Raw genomic sequence first — 17,433 nt, 5'->3', positions numbered from 1 at the left:
ACTATTAGCAAACATTTTACAGGCCGGTCACTAGATTAATTAAAAGAGACAGGGCACAACGCCGCGAATTAATTAATATAGGTGAAGTTCGGTCGCTTTCACTGCATCATTGTAAATATCTTTTCCTTGATCATGAGTTGATCAACGGCGCTAGCTAGCTAGCTAGCAAGCAAGCAATGAGAACCGGGATGATGTGAGGGTTCCCAATTTCGATTCAGTCTTATCGAACAAGGATTTGCTGTTGCGCCCTATAAAAACAGTGGTAGTAGGTGGCATCATATTTTGCACAGCATGTGTTTTGTAATGCATGCCTACGAGACACCCGGTGTTATCGACATCATAATTCGCACTGATCATGCTTCTGGAAATATAATCGATTAAATGCTAATGGCTAAGGCTAACATGTGCAATTAGTCCCTCATCAGTTTGGTGCATGCATGCTCTAAGGCTGACAGCACAAATTTCAAGGTAGCACACAGCATGATATATATATAATCAAGGAATGAGCCAGGAGCCGGCCTGTATTGCATGTCAAGCAGAGAAGACTTGAGGGATGTTGCCTGTTGGCATGTAGTAGTATTAATTATATAGATTTATATGAGATAATAAAAAACATTTCCTTAATTATATAAAAGATCATGAGCATATACAAAATACACAATTGCAGACTGATCAAGTCGCGAGTTCATTCAGCAGAAACCTAGCCCATGCAATGATACAGTGGATTCATCATGATACCTGGACAACTGTACGTACGGGGCCTGCAAGCTTGCTGAGTGTAATTTGTTCATCTCTGTCATCCGGGCAGCGTGGTCCTTTATAAACAGCTGAAAGCACAGCGGTGGTACCGTTTGTAAGAACACGCACTTGATTGCAACAAAAAACAGGCTTAGCCGCAGATGAAAAGCGTTTTTTTTTACAATCATTCATCCATGCCCCCGTCTGGTCACATTTCACCATGAAACAAGATGATGAAGAATCTGAATTACATCCTTAATTATGGATTAGTTACAAACATGTGTTTTATGTCATGATCTGGCATCAAAAACCATGGATGCTAGTTCTTCAAAGAGAGTGTCAAGAACTCATAGTTAAATACCATGTATCTATAGTGCATTGCCACATCAATAACTATCGAGAAATCTTAAGTTAAGCACATACAATGCAACAGGTAGAGAGCAAATTAAAGTAACAACATCATGCATGCATCTACGGAGCTCAATCTCAACGACGTTATATATGGATAGACTGTATATATAATAGTAGCCCTAACTAGGTTAAACGTGGCTTGCAAGTAGCTAGCAAACTGGTGGCTGCGCTAATAGCTAATTAGGCTTGGCTTTAGCAAAGCGAATGCTATATTGCTATCGCCAAGATGCGCACTTGCGCAGTATACTTGAGGCAGGCTCAATCCAATACACGCTACACACTGCTATCTCAAGGTTCTTTTGTTCTGTGGCTGTACTGCAGTACATGCATGGACCATGGAGATCCAAGAGGCCAGTCTAGAGCTAGAAAGGAATCGAAATGTAGGGGAAGGACGAAGAGTATCGAAGAAGAAGGAGGAGGACGCGTGATGTCACCTGCGGGGCCCGCGCGGGCCCACAGGCCTTCATTCCCCTCGCCCACGCGCGACGGAAAGGAGGGCGACCCCCCCGTCCCTTGCTGCCTTTTTTAATACTCGCCACCTTCTCCCCTCCTTTCTCCTTCATACTGCTCTACACCTCCTCTCCGGCCGGCCAGCACAAAGCGCAGCTCTCCTCATCAAGCTATTTATTCTCCCAAACATAAGGTAGCTACAACTTCTGAGAGATCAAGAACTCATATATGCGCACAACACTCTTCCTCTGACAAGAGTTTGTTCTGCAACTAACCACTATATATATAGATCGATCCTCTATCTGACAAGGTGAGTTTCAAGGCTTCGAATTCATTGTACTGGTTATGCACATCGCTTGGCCGCTGATCAATCCGGTGAGGTGCATATGTTGATCTGTTAGCTTTTTATCTATTTGATCTGCTGATCCCGTTTGATCTCTTTTTTATCCTTCTGCTTGAATCGTAACTGACAGAGGGCCTATTTCAATTCGATGCCAAGACATATACCCCCAACCCCCATATTTTCCTCTTCATCATTCACCACCTTCTTCTTGGGTCTTTAAACGTCCACACATGTAGAGCACCATCAGAGCCTAATTAACTTATTACATCATGGCGCGGTGTTGTGTACACCATATGTATCAACCGATCAATGGATGGATCAGTGAAACAAGAAACTACTAAGAGGAAAATCAATGCACTTAATTATAACTAACTAAAGATAAGCCTATATTTTCATGTAACATTTACTAAAAAAACCTTATGGTTATATATAACTGTTAATTTAACTCGGTCATATGCATGCATGTATTTATCCAAAGATTTTTTTTGGAACTATAGTAGATTGCTATATCATTATTTTTCCTTCAGACCTGCTACCAAAATAATAGGCAAATATTAGGATTTTTGTTAGTAAGTCAAGTTTTATCTTTTGGAAACAATCAAAATGTGTATGTGTGACACTGTGACCACTCTTCTGATTTGAGCTCATGTACAGTCATATTTTCATCTCTCTTTTAGAAAATGCATGACCATTCCAATTCATTTGTCTGCTTTATTTTGCTTTTCACAAAAAAAAAAGATAAATGAATGATTAGGTGCAATCAACAATTTTTACATTTGCCGTATAAATGCACCTATTTTGGTGGGGGTAAGCATCAATCTCAACTTTTAATGTGGTTATTGCTTAAGGTCTCTAGAGGTTCAGAACGGTATATGTTTTGCATATATGTAGGGGTGACAGTCGATTCTAAATTTTACACTATAAAATTTAATGATCAGAGCGAATTAGGATCGAGTTATATTTCTATTCATTTTTGAACTAAAATAAATTTAGGGGCCCTAACAAATTATGAAGAAACATTTGGATCGTGATCCGTTATCACCCCTACATACATGACCATATTGCGCATAAACTAATAAAGAAGATAGATACTTGATATATAGTCGCATTTGAGCACCTTCATGTTTAAAAATAAATGTGTGATTTCATTGCATGTGTGTTAGCTATTTAATTTGGCACCACATGACTATATATGTGCCTACACACAAATGATACAAACTGACAATATGTGATGCTAGGAAAATATGAGCTAAAATATGCAGTTCACTTGGGACGGAGTAAAATTAACCACGACGCTGGGTCCACAAGACATTCTACATTCCCAGGACCACCATTGATCAACTAGATCTCTCTGCCACCCTGCTTCATGTAAACCCTTTTCCCTGAGCTGTGCTGTGACTGTAATTTGTGAGCCCTACCCCTACCCATCATTTTGGTCACAGAACATTCGGTGATTCACCACATAGCTACGTACACGATTGGTTCCATCGAATCATCTCTCTATATATAGTAATACCTTCGCTCTGATTTGCCTTATATTATTTAAGACATGAGCAGAGAGTCACCTGTCCAAAACTTTCACTACTACCTTATGTAATCAGATCAAAATCAACAGAACTATTGGGCGAGATATGTAGGTGGTGGGTCTATTGATATTATCATTTATCATGTGAAAAATGAATTGTATGCTAGCTAGAAGTTTTATGTGTGTTATTATTAAGCTTAGAATTGCCTGCCCTTTTAATTTGTCCAGTATATACATATATGTGATGCCCCTGTCACATGCATATGGAGGATTTGATAGGGTATTATCCATAAAAAAAAACAACCACACACGCATCTCGTTTTCATGAAGAGTTTTTTTTAGAATTATAGAAAGTATATATTATTAACATTTGTATCTCTGAGTATATATAATTATTACAAAATTATACTCCACTATTAATCTAATAAATAATAATATTATTTAAGATGCATATTTAGACTAAAAATGACTTCTAAAAAAAGACGTGTCACTTATTTTAGGACACGGGCGGGGAGAGTAAGGACTTGATAAGATCTTTAAGGAACACACATAAGACACGCACACTAGGAGGATTTACATATACAGTACCAAATTACTTTCATTCAACCGTGTAAATCGCCTTCATGGATGGACATGCTATCCTCTACCTTCTCTGTTGCTCTAATCGATAAACTTAAACCATTCATCATTTATGCTTGGATCATGTCACTATCCCCCCCCCCTCTCTCTCTCTCTCTCTCTAAGGATCGGATCGCTACATATGGTTTGTCCTCAAATTGACCTTTGTATACGTATATATGTCTCGGATGCCACATTTTGGAACAAGCTAACTAGGATACTAACGAAGAGACATGGTAAATACAATAGATCGAGGGTCGTCCCCTTTTTTCACTTATGATTTCCCTAGCTAGCTAGTGGGGCAGGAAATATGTGGAAGGAGATCCAGCACTGATGACTAAATGGAAAGTTCTCTCTCTACTCTCTCATGCAGTCATATGCATGCTGCAGCAAGGCAACAAACAAGCATGCAATGCACCCCACAAGAGGCCAAAGGAGAAAATGATTTACTCCCCAGTCCCCATGGCCTGGCCTGGACCTATAGCTAGCTAGTAGGCAGTATAGCTAGCTATAGCTTCTCTTCTCTCTGTCTATGGATGACATTGACATGCCTGCGCATGCATGCCCCATGAGCCAGCCACACACAATGCTCCTCCTCTTCCTCCCACTCCCACTCCCAGCGGGAGCAAGGCGCAGGAGCACAGCAAATATAGGCAGGGGCAGGGCGCGAGCGAGCTGCCCACCGTCTCCTCGTGCTGTGGCTGTGCCCCGGCGGAGAGACAGCGCGGTCAGAGGCGGTGCAGGCAAACCAACAGAGAGTCTCGTGTGTGCCCCGGCGGGCCCCTGCTGCCGCCGCCGCTAGCTTTTTCCTTGTGGCACCCCTCTCCCTCCTCTCTGCTGCCTGTCTGTCTGTCTGTCTGTCTGTCTCTCTCTCTCTCTCTCTCTCTCTCTGCATGCCTGTCGATCTGCCCCAGCTGCCTCCCGTGTCCCGCCCGCGCGCTCGGCGGAGTGAGACTGTGAGAGAGAGGAGGCCGCGCAGTGCCAGTGCAGTGCAACTTTTTAGAAAAGGGCCGCCCTTCCTCACGTTTCTATTCGCCTTTTCGTCGCAGCCCCACCCAGCAGGCGACCAGACCAGGCCTGTTATCCGTGGTGTGTTTTTATTAATTTTCAGCACTATAATAATGCATAGTACTATAACCTATCTGAAGCAGCCCACACAGTCCACACTCCACAGTACGCTGAAGAAATCACTGCAGCTGGTTGCACGAGAGGGGAGAGGAGAGGGGCAGGCAGAGGCAGACCATGCGTCCTGCGCTGCCGCTATAATTCCCTGCGCGCGGAAACTATAGCCCACATGCCCTCTGACTGATTCCACAGCCGACACCATCATTCCGCAGGCCTGTAGTAGTAGCTTTCATTCCTCCGTTTGTTTGTCGTCCCTGCGTCGTCCACCCCCAGGCTTTTGCCGTACCGTCTCCTTCCAGTCCCAACAGCCATGGCTTGGCTGCACACTGCATTTTATTTTAATTTCTAGAGCGCTGAAACCCATACACACTGCTGCATGCTACGCATTCAGTATGTACTCCATTGTAGTAGACTAGTATATCCTCCTCTTCCCTCTCCTTGGAGTTGGAGCACTCGCTGTTGGCTGTTGCCCTGGCCGGCGGTTCCACTCCACTATTTTTAAAAAAATTGCGGGCAGAGCAGGCTTGTATCGAATGATGTGGGCACTCTTGCCGTTTTTCTTTCTTTATTTCTTTTATTCAGTACTAGTACTAGTGCATGCATGTATGCCACTCGCGAGCTATATCAATCATTTCGGGGCCTCTCAGCGCCTGAGCGAGCGGGGCGTCGTCGTCGCGCGCGCGCTGAATCTGATGCACGCACATACTACTACGCAGGTGCAGGTGCAGGTGATCATATGAACTCCATGGAATCATGCGTGCCCCCGGGTTTCAGGTTCCACCCCACCGACGAGGAGCTCGTCGGCTACTACCTCAGGAAGAAGGTGGCCGCCCAGAAGATCGACCTCCACGTCATACGCGACATCGACCTCTACCGCATCGAGCCATGGGATCTCCAAGGTACGCTAGCTAGCCGCAGCTCCGGCCAGCCTGTTCCGATCCGGCCTGTCGATCTGAACTGCTGGCGATGATCTTAAATTTCCTGCTCTGGCTGGCTCTGCTCTCAATCTCTCAAGGGCATTGCGGGATCGGGTACGAGGAGCAAAACGAGTGGTACTTCTTCAGCTACAAGGACCGCAAGTACCCCACGGGGACGCGGACCAACCGGGCCACCATGGCCGGCTTCTGGAAGGCCACGGGCAGGGACAAGGCGGTGCACGACAAGAGCCGCATCATCGGCATGAGGAAGACGCTCGTCTTCTACAAGGGGAGGGCCCCCAACGGCCACAAGACCGACTGGATCATGCACGAGTACCGCCTCGAGACCGACGAGAATGCGCCGCCGCAGGCAAGCTCCATCTCCTTCACAGTGATCTACCTTAAATTACCCATATTCATTGTATCAGATGCACCACTAAGCATATATACTCTTCTGTTTAATTCTATTCTACTCCCTCCATCCAAAAAAAAATAAAATCACTGAGGGCTATTTTGGAAACTCAAATCCTCTATGGGATTAGAGAGGATTGAGAGTGGAATTAGTTTATTTTCTCCTAAATCTTCTCCAATATTAAAGGATTAGAGAGGATTGAGAGTGGAATTAGTTTATTTTCTCCTAAATCTTCTCCAATATTAAAGGGGATTTGAGTTTACAAACTAGCCATGAAGTTTTTAGGTGAAACATGCTAGTTATATTAAGAAGAAGAAAATAGAGTGCCTCTCGTAGTTGATGCTAGTGAAGAGTTACTTGCCTACCTACCTGCCATAGTTGAGAGTACAGTCAACTTGACTGGTCGTTAATTTAGATACTAGTACTACTACATATTAAGTTAACTATATCATATATCGGTCGTTAATTTAGATACTAGTACTACTACATATTAAGTTAACTATATCATATATCTCGGTTTACCTTTGCTTATTCTGTAGACCCCATCTTTGATTTCTCAGACTACGTACTACACACAGGTTAATATATATATATATACTCAGTTACAGAGACCAAGATGTGTATATGATGAAGCTTTATCATATACTGATGAAGAGCCTTCAGGTTAACCAGATGTGCTAGCATTAATAAGATTAGTATACAGTGGTATATGATAAATGTCTCCGTTACAGAGACCAGGACTCCAGGAGATCCATCGACCTCTTCAATTTAAAGTAGTGCGCACAAATCTGTCAAGTCCATGATGCGTGTCATGCGCCAGTATTGAATTGATGGACCCTAGTATAACACCAGTAGCAAATAATTAAAGCGGCGGCACAACACAAACACAGCCGCTAATTGCTTTCTTCTAGCTCTCAGAAGATAAGTTTCCCTTTTGTGAGACTTGACCCTCCGAAGAAGACATCTATTCTTCTTCTGAGTAAAGTATATATGCAGACCTCATCCGGTCATCCCGCCGGCCTCACCACTCACAAGAACTTTTCCTATATAGATGCATGCATGCGCGTCCGCATGCATGTCCTGGTTAGCTAGGGTTTCCCAGTGTGAACGTTCTTGCAGACTTGCACGCGCCATTGTTTGCAACTATCTAGTATCTACTGCTGGTACTCATCAATGTACTGATGGTAATGCTTCGCCACTCCACTATCGCACACAGTGGGGAGATAGATAGGCGATAATGGAGGCGATACTGTATATTGCAATCCTGCACGCCTCATTTTAACAATCTAACTAATCAGTTTAATTTCCGAGCGCTTCAGGAAGAAGGCTGGGTGGTGTGCCGAGCGTTCAAGAAGAGAACAGCGTACCCGGCAAGGATGGCATGGGGGGACCCCAGCTACGCCTACCGCGAGATCAGCGCCATGGGCGCGGCGGCGGCGGCGTTCGTGGACCCTAACGCGGCGTCGTACGCGCAGATCAGACGCCAGCAGTCCAACAAGAGCGCGCGCTTCAAGCAGGAGGCCGAGCTGGACGGCGGCGCCGCCGCCGCGCTGCTGCAGTACTCCTCCAGCCACCTGGTCGAGCTGCCGCAGCTCGAGAGCCCGTCGGCGCCGGCCAACAAGAGCCAGGCGGCGTCAGCCTCTGATGAGGTTGTGGACGCCGCCGACAGCGGCCGGCGGCCGGGCAAGAAGGCGCGGGCTGATGAAGTGGCCACGGACTGGAGGGCGCTCGACAAGTTCGTCGCGTCGCAGCTCAGCCCCGCGGCGGAGTGCGGCTTGGAGGCGGCGGCAGCGTCGTCGACGGCCGCCGCCAGCAACGTGGGCTCCCAGCTGGACCACGTTGAGGATGATGACATGGCGGCATTGCTGTTCCTCAACAGCGACGGGAGAGACGAGGCGGAGAGGTGGACGGGGCTGCTCGGCCCGGCCGCCGGGGACGACGGCGACTTTGGACTGTGTGTGTTCGACAAATGAGTGGCGGGCGCGGACGGCCGGCGCGCCGCCCGCGTGCATGGTGTGGCGCGGAGGGATGCATGCATGCATGCGTACATGGGATGGTGCGTGTCATATATTATGTGGTTATAGCTGAAAGTTGGTCTCTCTTTTATTTTTTTTCCTTGACTACTTTCCCTTTGTATGTTTGCCAACAAATGTGATTGTAATTTTCATCTGTCTCTGTGCAGAGTCATAAGATGCATGCCATTCCGGCAGATGTGTTAATTCTTTCCGTTGATGTGACCTAACATGCATAGCACTTCTGACTTTGGTTTGTAAAATGGCACATATGATTGACAGGCAGGAGAAGAGGGGGAGGGAGGGAGGGTGACAGTGGTGGTTGTTTCGTGAAGCAACCATCCATCCATAAGCCAAAATTTAGAACTATGAGACAATTATTATTTCACTATGGTACGATTTAATGTTATCATGCAATTCACAGAAACTCACCTTAGCTTTGTTGATTGCACAAATTAAGAATAACAAAAATAGTATAAAACAACTTAAAGGCATGTTTGGGAATAGGAGGAATGGAGGGCATTATAAAATCTCATTGCTATTCAATTTTAGGCCCTGTTTGGGAACAAAGTTTTTGAAAACCATAGTTTTTGAAATACTATAGTATACTTTAGTCATGACAATACCGCAGTTTATAATACTACAGTTTTGGAAACTGAGGTCCAGACCTAAGTTTAGAATACCTTAAAACAACTATAGTATTTGCAATACTTCAGTTTTGAAAACAGAGATTTTAGCTAGCTCGCCAAACACCATTCTGTATATAATACTGCAGTATTTGAAAATACTGCAGTATTCTTCCAAAACTGCAGAAAAACTTTATTCCCAAACACCCCTTTAAAAGCAAGATGATTTTAGCCCCTCCGATCCCACTCCATCTCCATGTGGCTTTTAAATTAAACAAGCCCAAAAGGAGTTGGCAATCGTCTCATGGTTATGTGGCATTGATCATATATGAAACAACATCAATAGCCTTGATTAGGGTCTCTCTAGCACCCTTATATTGTGTACAGTTATAGATAAGTCCCAACCAGATTGGTTTACGTATGAGTTTCTAATCAAATATAATTGAATTCTCATTGATCAGGGTATGTAGATGCATATATGCATTTTTGTCATCGCTTGAACCAGTTGGAGGTCACTTGACAGCTGACACACGAGGAGCCAGGGGGTGTAACATTGCTACGGTTATTTCTCCAAAATGCGACTCTATGAACATAGGGCTCCTCTCTTGATCTGCGTCTAGAAAGGATGGATTGATATGTAGCCAGAAAGGATGTGTTGACGTTAGTGTATCGCTCTGCAAATACAGAATAATCAATTAAATATTAAATTCTGACTAGATCGGGCGTATTGGCTTGTGCTGTGGTTGCACCAATCGGCTCCTTAAGTTAATTGTCATCTTCCTTGAATCGACTATTGTCATAATCAATAAACATAAACATGCATTGAAAGTACTAAATGAAGAAAATGAACCTATCTAAAACATACTTGAGCCAATTATTTACTCTAAAACGATGCAGGCTACATGCCAACACAGATGAACTTGCTGCGGCTATGGCTGTGCTGGGGTAGCCCTTGCCTAGCAGGCTAGCAGCAGCTCCCATCATGTCAGTATGTCACCGAGCACAAAAAAAATACAGCAGCTACAGTAAAATCACAGTGGACTGTAGACTGTAGTAACATCAGCCAACTGTATTTCAGCCGAATCAAACACTATTTTTAAGGATTTATTTAAATGTTCATATATTTATCTTAATTCATATATATTAAAGTAAAAAAATAAGGTAAATCTCTACTTTGATCCACTCTAGCGTATGTGGATTGAATCCCTGGAAAGCACAGCGTTCGGGCCTCACATTTGGGCCTGTTCAGCCCAGTAGCGTGCGCTTCCTGTCTTCGTCCGGCCCTTTCGGCCCCCTCTTCCTCCAGGTTTCCTTTCCACCACCGCTACTCCGCTAGGTTCAGCAGCGGCACCAGTCGGCTGAGCGGATCTCCGGTGAGGTTGAGGGATCAGGGATGGCGAACGGCGGCGGCTACGTGTGGGCCCTTGCGGCGGGCTTCAACGCCGCGCTCGCCGCCATCTCCGCCAAATTCATCGCCACTCTGGTACCGCGCCAGTGCGCCACCAACCTACCCCTACCTCCCTCTATCGCTCGCCCTCCGTACACGATCCGAGATTCCTTTTTTGCTCTCGGCTTCGGAGCTTCGAGTTAGTCAATGATTTTGGATGATGAGTTTGGGGCCATCGACTAGTTTCCTAAATCCGGAAGTTTGTGTAGGAGGATTTGACCGTAGGCTTCACTGAACACAAATTGGAGCACCGATAGAAATTCCGCAAATGCGTCATGACGTATTTGAAAAGGGAATTCAGTCGGTTTTTATGATTGGCTACAGTATTAACTTTGGTTTGTGACGAATAGCTCACTAGTTTGCACTTTACTCAGTGGTCCTCTCCATGCTTATAGTGAAAACGAGGTACACGAGAATCTGTGCATCAAAATAGCAGGGGAAAGAGGGGGTATTCCTCCTATGGGCCAACAACCAGCACAATATCAACTTGTTAGTATGGAGTTCACAATTGAAACCTTTCTTGCTAGAGTTTATCTTGAACAAGAGATGAAAAATGTCATCCATTCAGGAAAAGGGAAAACAAGCATGCGCACCAATGGAAACACAAAGATAACTCTTTCTTAGTAATGTGCCAATGCTTTCAGTTTACTCTGTCGCTTACTCTGATCGGATCTAACGCAGCCGCTCAAATATGGCACGGTGATACTTTTCAACGTGACAATGTGGGGGTGCTACGTCAACAGCCTCAAAGCTTTGTCGTCCCTCCAGGCAACAGTCACAAACTTCGCCGCCAACTTCCTCTCGTCTGGGCTTGCAGGGTATTTCCTGTTCGAGGAGCCGCTGCCTTCTAAGGTAACACGGGAATTCTAAGTTTTCATGTGATGCATCTTGAGGATCAGCACACACAGAGAAGCGAAACAGAACTGGACTTTATTCTATATATGACATGACGTCTCTCTACCTTCGATTCCCTGGAAACTGAGTTACCATAGTATAGAGTTGGTCCATCCTGGTAAACACAATGATTTACAGAACCCCACCAGGCCACCACCGCCACCAAGACCACCACCAGGGGGGTGTAGAACTTAATCGGATTTCATCAAGCGTGGCATTTTCAACTTTTTTGGGTGGTTTCTGCTGTGTGGTTAACCTTGGTAAATTGCATTGTTCCTTCAGTCTTTTCTTCCAGGCAGACGAACAAAGCATTCCACTATTTCTCAGGAAGGAGTAAAAAAACATTTCTTATGCGATGATGAGCCGCATGATAAGAAAATATTTTCAATTTAGTGTCCTCTTGTAACAATGGTATCGTGAGATTTAAGGCCATTTTTTTAGGAAAGAGTAACACGCTGGAACAGCTAATTGCTAGACAGCAAGAACAATGTAGCGCACTAGCTTGCTTCAGAAAGGTGAATTATTGGCCATGTACATTTGATATATACACCATGATACTTTAAGATCCGTATGACATGGTCTATGTCCATTAAACCTTGTCATAATCGACAATTTGGATGTTGCAAGATTTAGGCCATGTTTGAATGTACTAGAGATAATAGTTAGCTGCTAAAATTAGTTGAAGACATTTAAACAATCTAGCTAATAGCTCAACTATTAGCTATTTTTAGCAAATTAGCTAATAGTTAGCTAGATGTTTGTTATCTAGTTAATTGTACTAGCAATTTTTGTAGGCAATAAATATTAGCTACAGTGCATTCAAACACCCTCTTAGCATGATTGACTTATTATCTGTTAATACTTGCAGATGTTTACCTTTTTTTTCTTTTCTTTTAATTGGTATGGTTGTTTAGACTTTGGAGACTACTTCGTAATTCTCTGAACACGACTCTTTTTGCCCCCCTTTTTGACATGAGGCACGTTTACGCAGTGGTTTGCAGGTGCCAGCCTCATCATTCTTGGCGTCTTCATCCTCAGCAAGTCCAGCATCGAGGAGAAACAGAACACGGATTAGGTGGAAAAGTTTTGACCGCTAGTGTTAGCTGTAACATATACGTACTCCGCATAAGCTGAGCCATGGGATGTTTTGTCCGTCCATGTAGCCGAATCAGAGCATGACTGTCATTCGGCTAATACAATGTAGTGTAGCAAACATGTTGTGCGAGTTGTCACGCCAGGACATTTGACATTTCCCATGGTGCTACTGGTACATCGAGAATCATCGCTGTAATTGTATGTATGTGGTGAATTGATTTCATTTATTTTATTATATTTTTATTCAAGCTGTGGCAATATCAAATGGGTATGCAGACACTCATGCGTAGCAGTGCCTGGTCGGTTCTTGATTCACTCTTGTTACGTTAATCTTCCGGATGATGAGGAGAGCGTATCAAATGGGCTTTCGACAGGCCGGCTAGAAAGGCTAGAACCGGGCCAGTGCGCAATGACGTTGAAAGACTATTTTTCTTTTCTTTTTTTACCCGTTGGAGAAAACCTTTCGTGGAGCTTTCGTAGCCCGATCTTCACTTTACGAAAGGCGGTATAATGGAGGAGTGATGCTCTACTCTACTGTCAGCATGTGATTCCAAGTGCTGTAGGACCGTAGCCCACTAGGCTTCGATATTATTGCGAGCAGTGGAGTTCAGGTATTAGGATAGGAGCTGGGGAACCACTACTACTACATTTTTCCAACCAAAAAAAGAAAAGAAAAGAAAAGAACCACTACTACTGCTGCTGCTGCAATGAGCGGCGGAGAATGTTGACTGTCGTGCGTGCAGGTTGGTGACATAGCTCGAAGCTCGCGTCATCAGGTGACTGTCAGCCCACAGTTCGCTCGAGAGCAACACACACACACACCATCATTGCCACGGAGGAAAAGCTTCGCGTGTGGCTAAGCTGCTGTCCGTCGGCGGCAGCGACGTCCAGCGGTCGGCGTGGAAGAATTAAAAACGCCAGAAGTTTACTGGTGCGGTGTGGAGAACAGCTGAAAAGGGACAACAGAGAAGACTGACTGAGAGGAGGGGAATCTTCTTCTCCTCCTCCTCGTCGTCGTCGTCCTCTCGACTGGCTGGGGCTGGAGGATTGAGACGAGCGGCCGCAACGCTCTCGTGCCGTCAAACTCGACGTCTATTCGCGTCGAGTGATTTCTCACCTGAAATATTCCATATTCCCGGGGGCCAGGGGCCAGGGGCCAGTGTACGTAACGTGCTGTTTGTTGGTTCTAGTTTTCTGTTGCTGAGACGACCTGAAGCTGCGCCGGACACGAGGGAGGGGGCCGTCGTACGTTCGAAACAAAACAGAGGCATCGGACAGCAGGGAATAGAAGGAAGGAAGGAAGTGGCGGGCAGGGGGCAGCACAGGCGTCGTCTTCTCGCTCCGACTCCGAACCGGGCCAGGTCTTTGGCCACACGTGCTTGCTGCTGCTGCTACCCCCCGGAAAGAACAGATGTGACGCAACGCAACACACAGGTCAGCATCAGATCCTGGGCTTTGGACTTTTGGAGCCTAGCCTGGGGGTGGAGGTGGGGGACCCCTACTGCAATGCCATGTCTCTTTTATCTATAGCGTAGCTGGTGTGGTGTGGTGTATTATGCATTCACGATGATGTCCAGTTTAGTGCACCCGTTAAATGATCCCAAGAAGTCCAGATTCCTACGGTCTTACCAATAGCGCAGGAGTGTACTAGGGCGTGTACAACCCCATAGGAAGGGGGTATCCAAGGTATTAATTGAAAAAAAAAAGACAGGTGCATCTCATACATGCGCCAAGAAGACAACATATATAATAACAGAGTGTATAGAGATAAATGTCATAAAACATCAGAGTATTTATTACATAGCGGAAGACTTATTACAAAATAAAATAATAAAGATAAAACGAACTAAGGATCATCGGCGCCAATGTCAACTGAGAAACGCCACCTAGATCAGATCATACTCCTCGCCTTGTGGCTCCTCCTGAACCACCTGCTCTTCTCCTGTGGGGGGTGTGGAACAGCAAGGGTGAGCTCACACATGATCACCATGATGTCCAGTTTAGTGCACCCGTTAAATGATCCCAAGAAGTCCAGATTCCTACGGTCTTACCAATAGCGCAGGAGTGTACTAGGGCGTGTACAACCCCATAGGAAGGGGTATCCGAGGTATTAATTGAAAAAAAACTGATATATAAAAGGCAAATAGCTTAGTTAAAAAGTAAAATGAGTGTAATAGTTATATAGGAGGAGAAATAGGGAAAAATAATTGAGGGTAAGATATTTAAATATGAATAGAAAAAATACGGATATGTGGATTTGGATGGAGGTTTTTGATTCAGGGCTTTTCAGTTATTCCTATCCTAAATGGATTGGATGTGATTGGAAAAAATTATGAAAGCTTTTGACTTGTTTGGTATTAAAACACGTTCGATCTCATCCAATTCACATGGATTAAAAGCAAAACGAACATGCAATCTAGTGATTCTAACGTGGAAACTGAAGGTCCCGCGTGAACCGAGACTGACGAGGGGCGACGGGCGAGAGGTCCGGGCCTAGCGTCACCAGATAACCCCGCCCACATGATCCTCCCCCACGTACCTTACTCACACCCCCACTGTATATTCCCGCACGCGCGACGCACGGACCAGGGCGGCGGGGCGGGGGCGGGCGACCTCTCCTCGCTTCACTTGACGACGTTCACGTCCGTGTGATGGCGCAGCGGGAGGCGCGTGCGGCGGATAAGGCGGTAGCTGCCGGCGGCGGGGAGACGAGGGACGCCAGCCACGTCGCGCTGGAGATGGGCGGCGGCGTGGGGGAGCTGCGGGCGGGGCAGAGTGCGACGGCGACGGCGTGGGCGTGCGGGGCGGCCGCGGCGGGCGTGGGGCTGGCGGGGGCCGGCGCGCTGGTGTGGTGGGCGCTGGCGTTCCGCCCGGCGCGCCAGCAGACGTGGATGGTGCCCGTGGGCCTCGTCCTGCTCGGCACGCCGCTCCTCGCCTGGCTCTCCCTGTCGGCCTCCGGCGCGTGCCGCTGGCTCTCCCGCCTCCGCGGCCACCAGCCGCCCGTCCGCCCGGCCCCGGAGCGATGATGATCACGCATGGCGACGATGCATGGTCCGTGGTTCCGTCTCTCCGTGCGCGGCACGCAGGATCGCAGATCCAGTGTAGGCTGGCGGGGCCTTCGCGCCTGCCTTGCCTTGCCTTGGGTGTACATTTTTTTTTCTTCTTCTTCTTCCCCCCGGCGGGCGGTCTCTTCTTTCCGTTCCCCTGTTCTTGTGTGAACCGGAACGGACAGCAGCTTCTTGCTAGTAGTAGCAAAACTAGGCACGGCACGAGTGTTGTTGTAGATTTGCAAGAGGCTTCGGTTGCGTGGATTTTTGTTTGTTTTGTTTAGTTGGCATGCGATGCGAACATGCATCTCGGGGTCAGCATTCGAATACGAAATTCAGATGCAGTAGAATTTTACACAACATGAACATGAAACACATCCCATCCCCCCTGACTTCATTTGACATGGATTTGGGGTTTGGCAATGCATGTACTACTACTACTAGTACATGATGTTGTTGTACTTACTGGCGGAAGAAACATCCGCGGTTGTTGTTGTTGGATACTTGGACTGTAGCGTAGGGCAGTGATGCTCAGGGTCGTGAGTGAACAGTTGTGGTACTTGCAGTCCTAGGTGCCAGAGTCTCCGGTCCAAGTTCCTGTCTTTACATGCAGAAAGCCCACGGCACGTGACATGATTCTCAGGATCAAATGGGCATCTCATTGTGTCAAAACTCAAAAGGCTTGGTCAGAGAAGAGGGGCGGCGGGCTGCACTGCACATAGGAGCAGGAGCAGACGAGCAGTGCGACGTACTGTAACAGAAGACAAAGCAAGAGGAGCGGACTCTGTTCTCCATTTGCAGCCAGCTGAATTGGCTCCGAGCCGAGTAATTTCCTGGACACTGCAGCAGCGGCACCTGCGAGTTCCGATGCCGGGTTACTCTACTCCAAATGGCTTCGAGTTACGATGACGCTGCCAGCGATCACGCCCGGCGAGCAGAGCAGAGCAGAGTCACGGGCGTCGGGGCAGTGCAATTCATCATTCGCATTTGTGCATCCGGGCGCGCGCGTTCCAGGGCCGGTGCCACCTCGGGGCGGGTCAGCCGCAGCCGCAGCGCTGAAAGCTGCTGACCTCGCTTTGTTGCCCTTTCCGATTTCCGTCGACCTCATCGCGACGCGCAGGTTCTTCTGCTCCGCCTGTGTTGGCTTCTTGCTTGCCAGTTGGACCCTAGAATTAATCCCCATTTTTTGTTACTTCATTCATTCGTTCTTTTTTTATTTATCGTGATTTAGTTACAAAATAAACTAGCGGATGACAAATATTCTATAACAAACCGGAACTCGAAATCGACGACTCGTAGCAAACGATGACCCAAAGTCTCGGATGGTGGTCTACGTCACCGCACCTTATTTCACCACACACCAACATCAGTACTACACAAGCAGCCTTGCGCCATGCACCGTTTTTTTTAAATATAGCATCCTGGCCTGGATTGGAGAGTAGGTAGGTAAGTGAAAGAAGAAAAATCAAAAGCTAAAGCGGTTAGAAGCGATTTCATTGGTTTGTTGGGTGCCATGCGCCCATACCTGACGATGACGAGGCGACTAGAGTGGCCTGGGCCTTTTCTATTTCGAGGAAAATATCCAAATATGGATGTCCTGACCTGGATAGGCAAGCGGCCTCCACAACCATAACCACAAGGCGCCTGGGCTCGTTTTATTCATTTTTATTCATATGAGTACTCATATGATTTAGGGTAAAATTTGACAAAAGAAAACCTCCACACTGACACCAATTAGTATGCAGACCGAAACCAACCTCACTAGCTGATTCA

The 17,433-nt window shown here is 46.4% G+C and overlaps 3 protein-coding genes across 4 annotated transcripts; all 3 read left to right on the top strand.

Annotated features, from left to right (window-relative positions):
- Positions 1-1,710: 1,710 nt before the first annotated feature.
- LOC100383060 (uncharacterized) lies at positions 1,711-8,765 on the top strand. Of its 2 annotated transcripts, none has more exons than XM_008646150.2 (4): positions 1,711-1,792; positions 5,927-6,109; positions 6,226-6,497; positions 7,859-8,765. In XM_008646150.2, the coding sequence occupies exons 2-4, from the start codon at positions 5,947-5,949 to the stop codon at positions 8,510-8,512; spliced, it is 1,089 nt and encodes a 362-aa protein (XP_008644372.1). In that variant the 5' UTR covers positions 1,711-1,792; positions 5,927-5,946; the 3' UTR covers positions 8,513-8,765. The 2 variants fall into 2 exon arrangements, with proteins under 2 accessions (XP_008644372.1, NP_001169207.1); NM_001175736.1 differs by lacking the exon at positions 1,711-1,792 and adding an exon at positions 1,815-1,909 and having other exon boundaries at positions 7,859-8,747.
- Positions 8,766-10,481: 1,716 nt separating this feature from the next.
- LOC100280955 (cell growth defect factor 2) lies at positions 10,482-12,814 on the top strand. Its single transcript, NM_001153875.1, has 3 exons — positions 10,482-10,660; positions 11,306-11,476; positions 12,510-12,814. The coding sequence occupies exons 1-3, from the start codon at positions 10,571-10,573 to the stop codon at positions 12,591-12,593; spliced, it is 345 nt and encodes a 114-aa protein (NP_001147347.1). The 5' UTR covers positions 10,482-10,570; the 3' UTR covers positions 12,594-12,814.
- A 2,332-nt stretch (positions 12,815-15,146) lies between these two features.
- On the top strand, positions 15,147-16,022 carry LOC100304120 (uncharacterized). Its single transcript, NM_001372415.1, has one exon. It carries the CDS (start codon positions 15,265-15,267, stop codon positions 15,637-15,639), a length of 375 nt encoding a protein of 124 aa, NP_001359344.1. The 5' UTR covers positions 15,147-15,264; the 3' UTR covers positions 15,640-16,022.
- Positions 16,023-17,433: the final 1,411 nt, after the last annotated feature.

The sequence above is a fragment of the Zea mays genome, chromosome 1 (assembly GCF_902167145.1).
Source record: "Zea mays cultivar B73 chromosome 1, Zm-B73-REFERENCE-NAM-5.0, whole genome shotgun sequence".
NCBI classification, from domain to species: domain Eukaryota; kingdom Viridiplantae; phylum Streptophyta; class Magnoliopsida; order Poales; family Poaceae; genus Zea; species Zea mays.
Note: the sequence above shows the minus strand (reverse complement) of the source record. Positions and strands in the feature narration are given on the sequence as shown.

Excerpts from the sequence above, each read along its gene's own strand:
- LOC100280955 (NM_001153875.1), top strand. The coding sequence starts at position 10,571 with ATGGCGAACGGCGGCGGCTACGTGTGGGCCCTTGCGGCGGGCTTCAAC. Across the intron at positions 10,661-11,305 it reads CCAAATTCATCGCCACTCTG|CCGCTCAAATATGGCACGGT; the intron begins GTACCGCGCCAG and ends GATCTAACGCAG. Across the intron at positions 11,477-12,509 it reads AGGAGCCGCTGCCTTCTAAG|TGGTTTGCAGGTGCCAGCCT; the intron begins GTAACACGGGAA and ends ACGTTTACGCAG.
- LOC100383060 (XM_008646150.2), top strand. The coding sequence starts at position 5,947 with ATGAACTCCATGGAATCATGCGTGCCCCCGGGTTTCAGGTTCCACCCC. Across the intron at positions 6,110-6,225 it reads CGAGCCATGGGATCTCCAAG|GGCATTGCGGGATCGGGTAC; the intron begins GTACGCTAGCTA and ends CAATCTCTCAAG. Across the intron at positions 6,498-7,858 it reads ACGAGAATGCGCCGCCGCAG|GAAGAAGGCTGGGTGGTGTG; the intron begins GCAAGCTCCATC and ends CGAGCGCTTCAG.
- LOC100304120 (NM_001372415.1), top strand. The coding sequence starts at position 15,265 with ATGGCGCAGCGGGAGGCGCGTGCGGCGGATAAGGCGGTAGCTGCCGGC.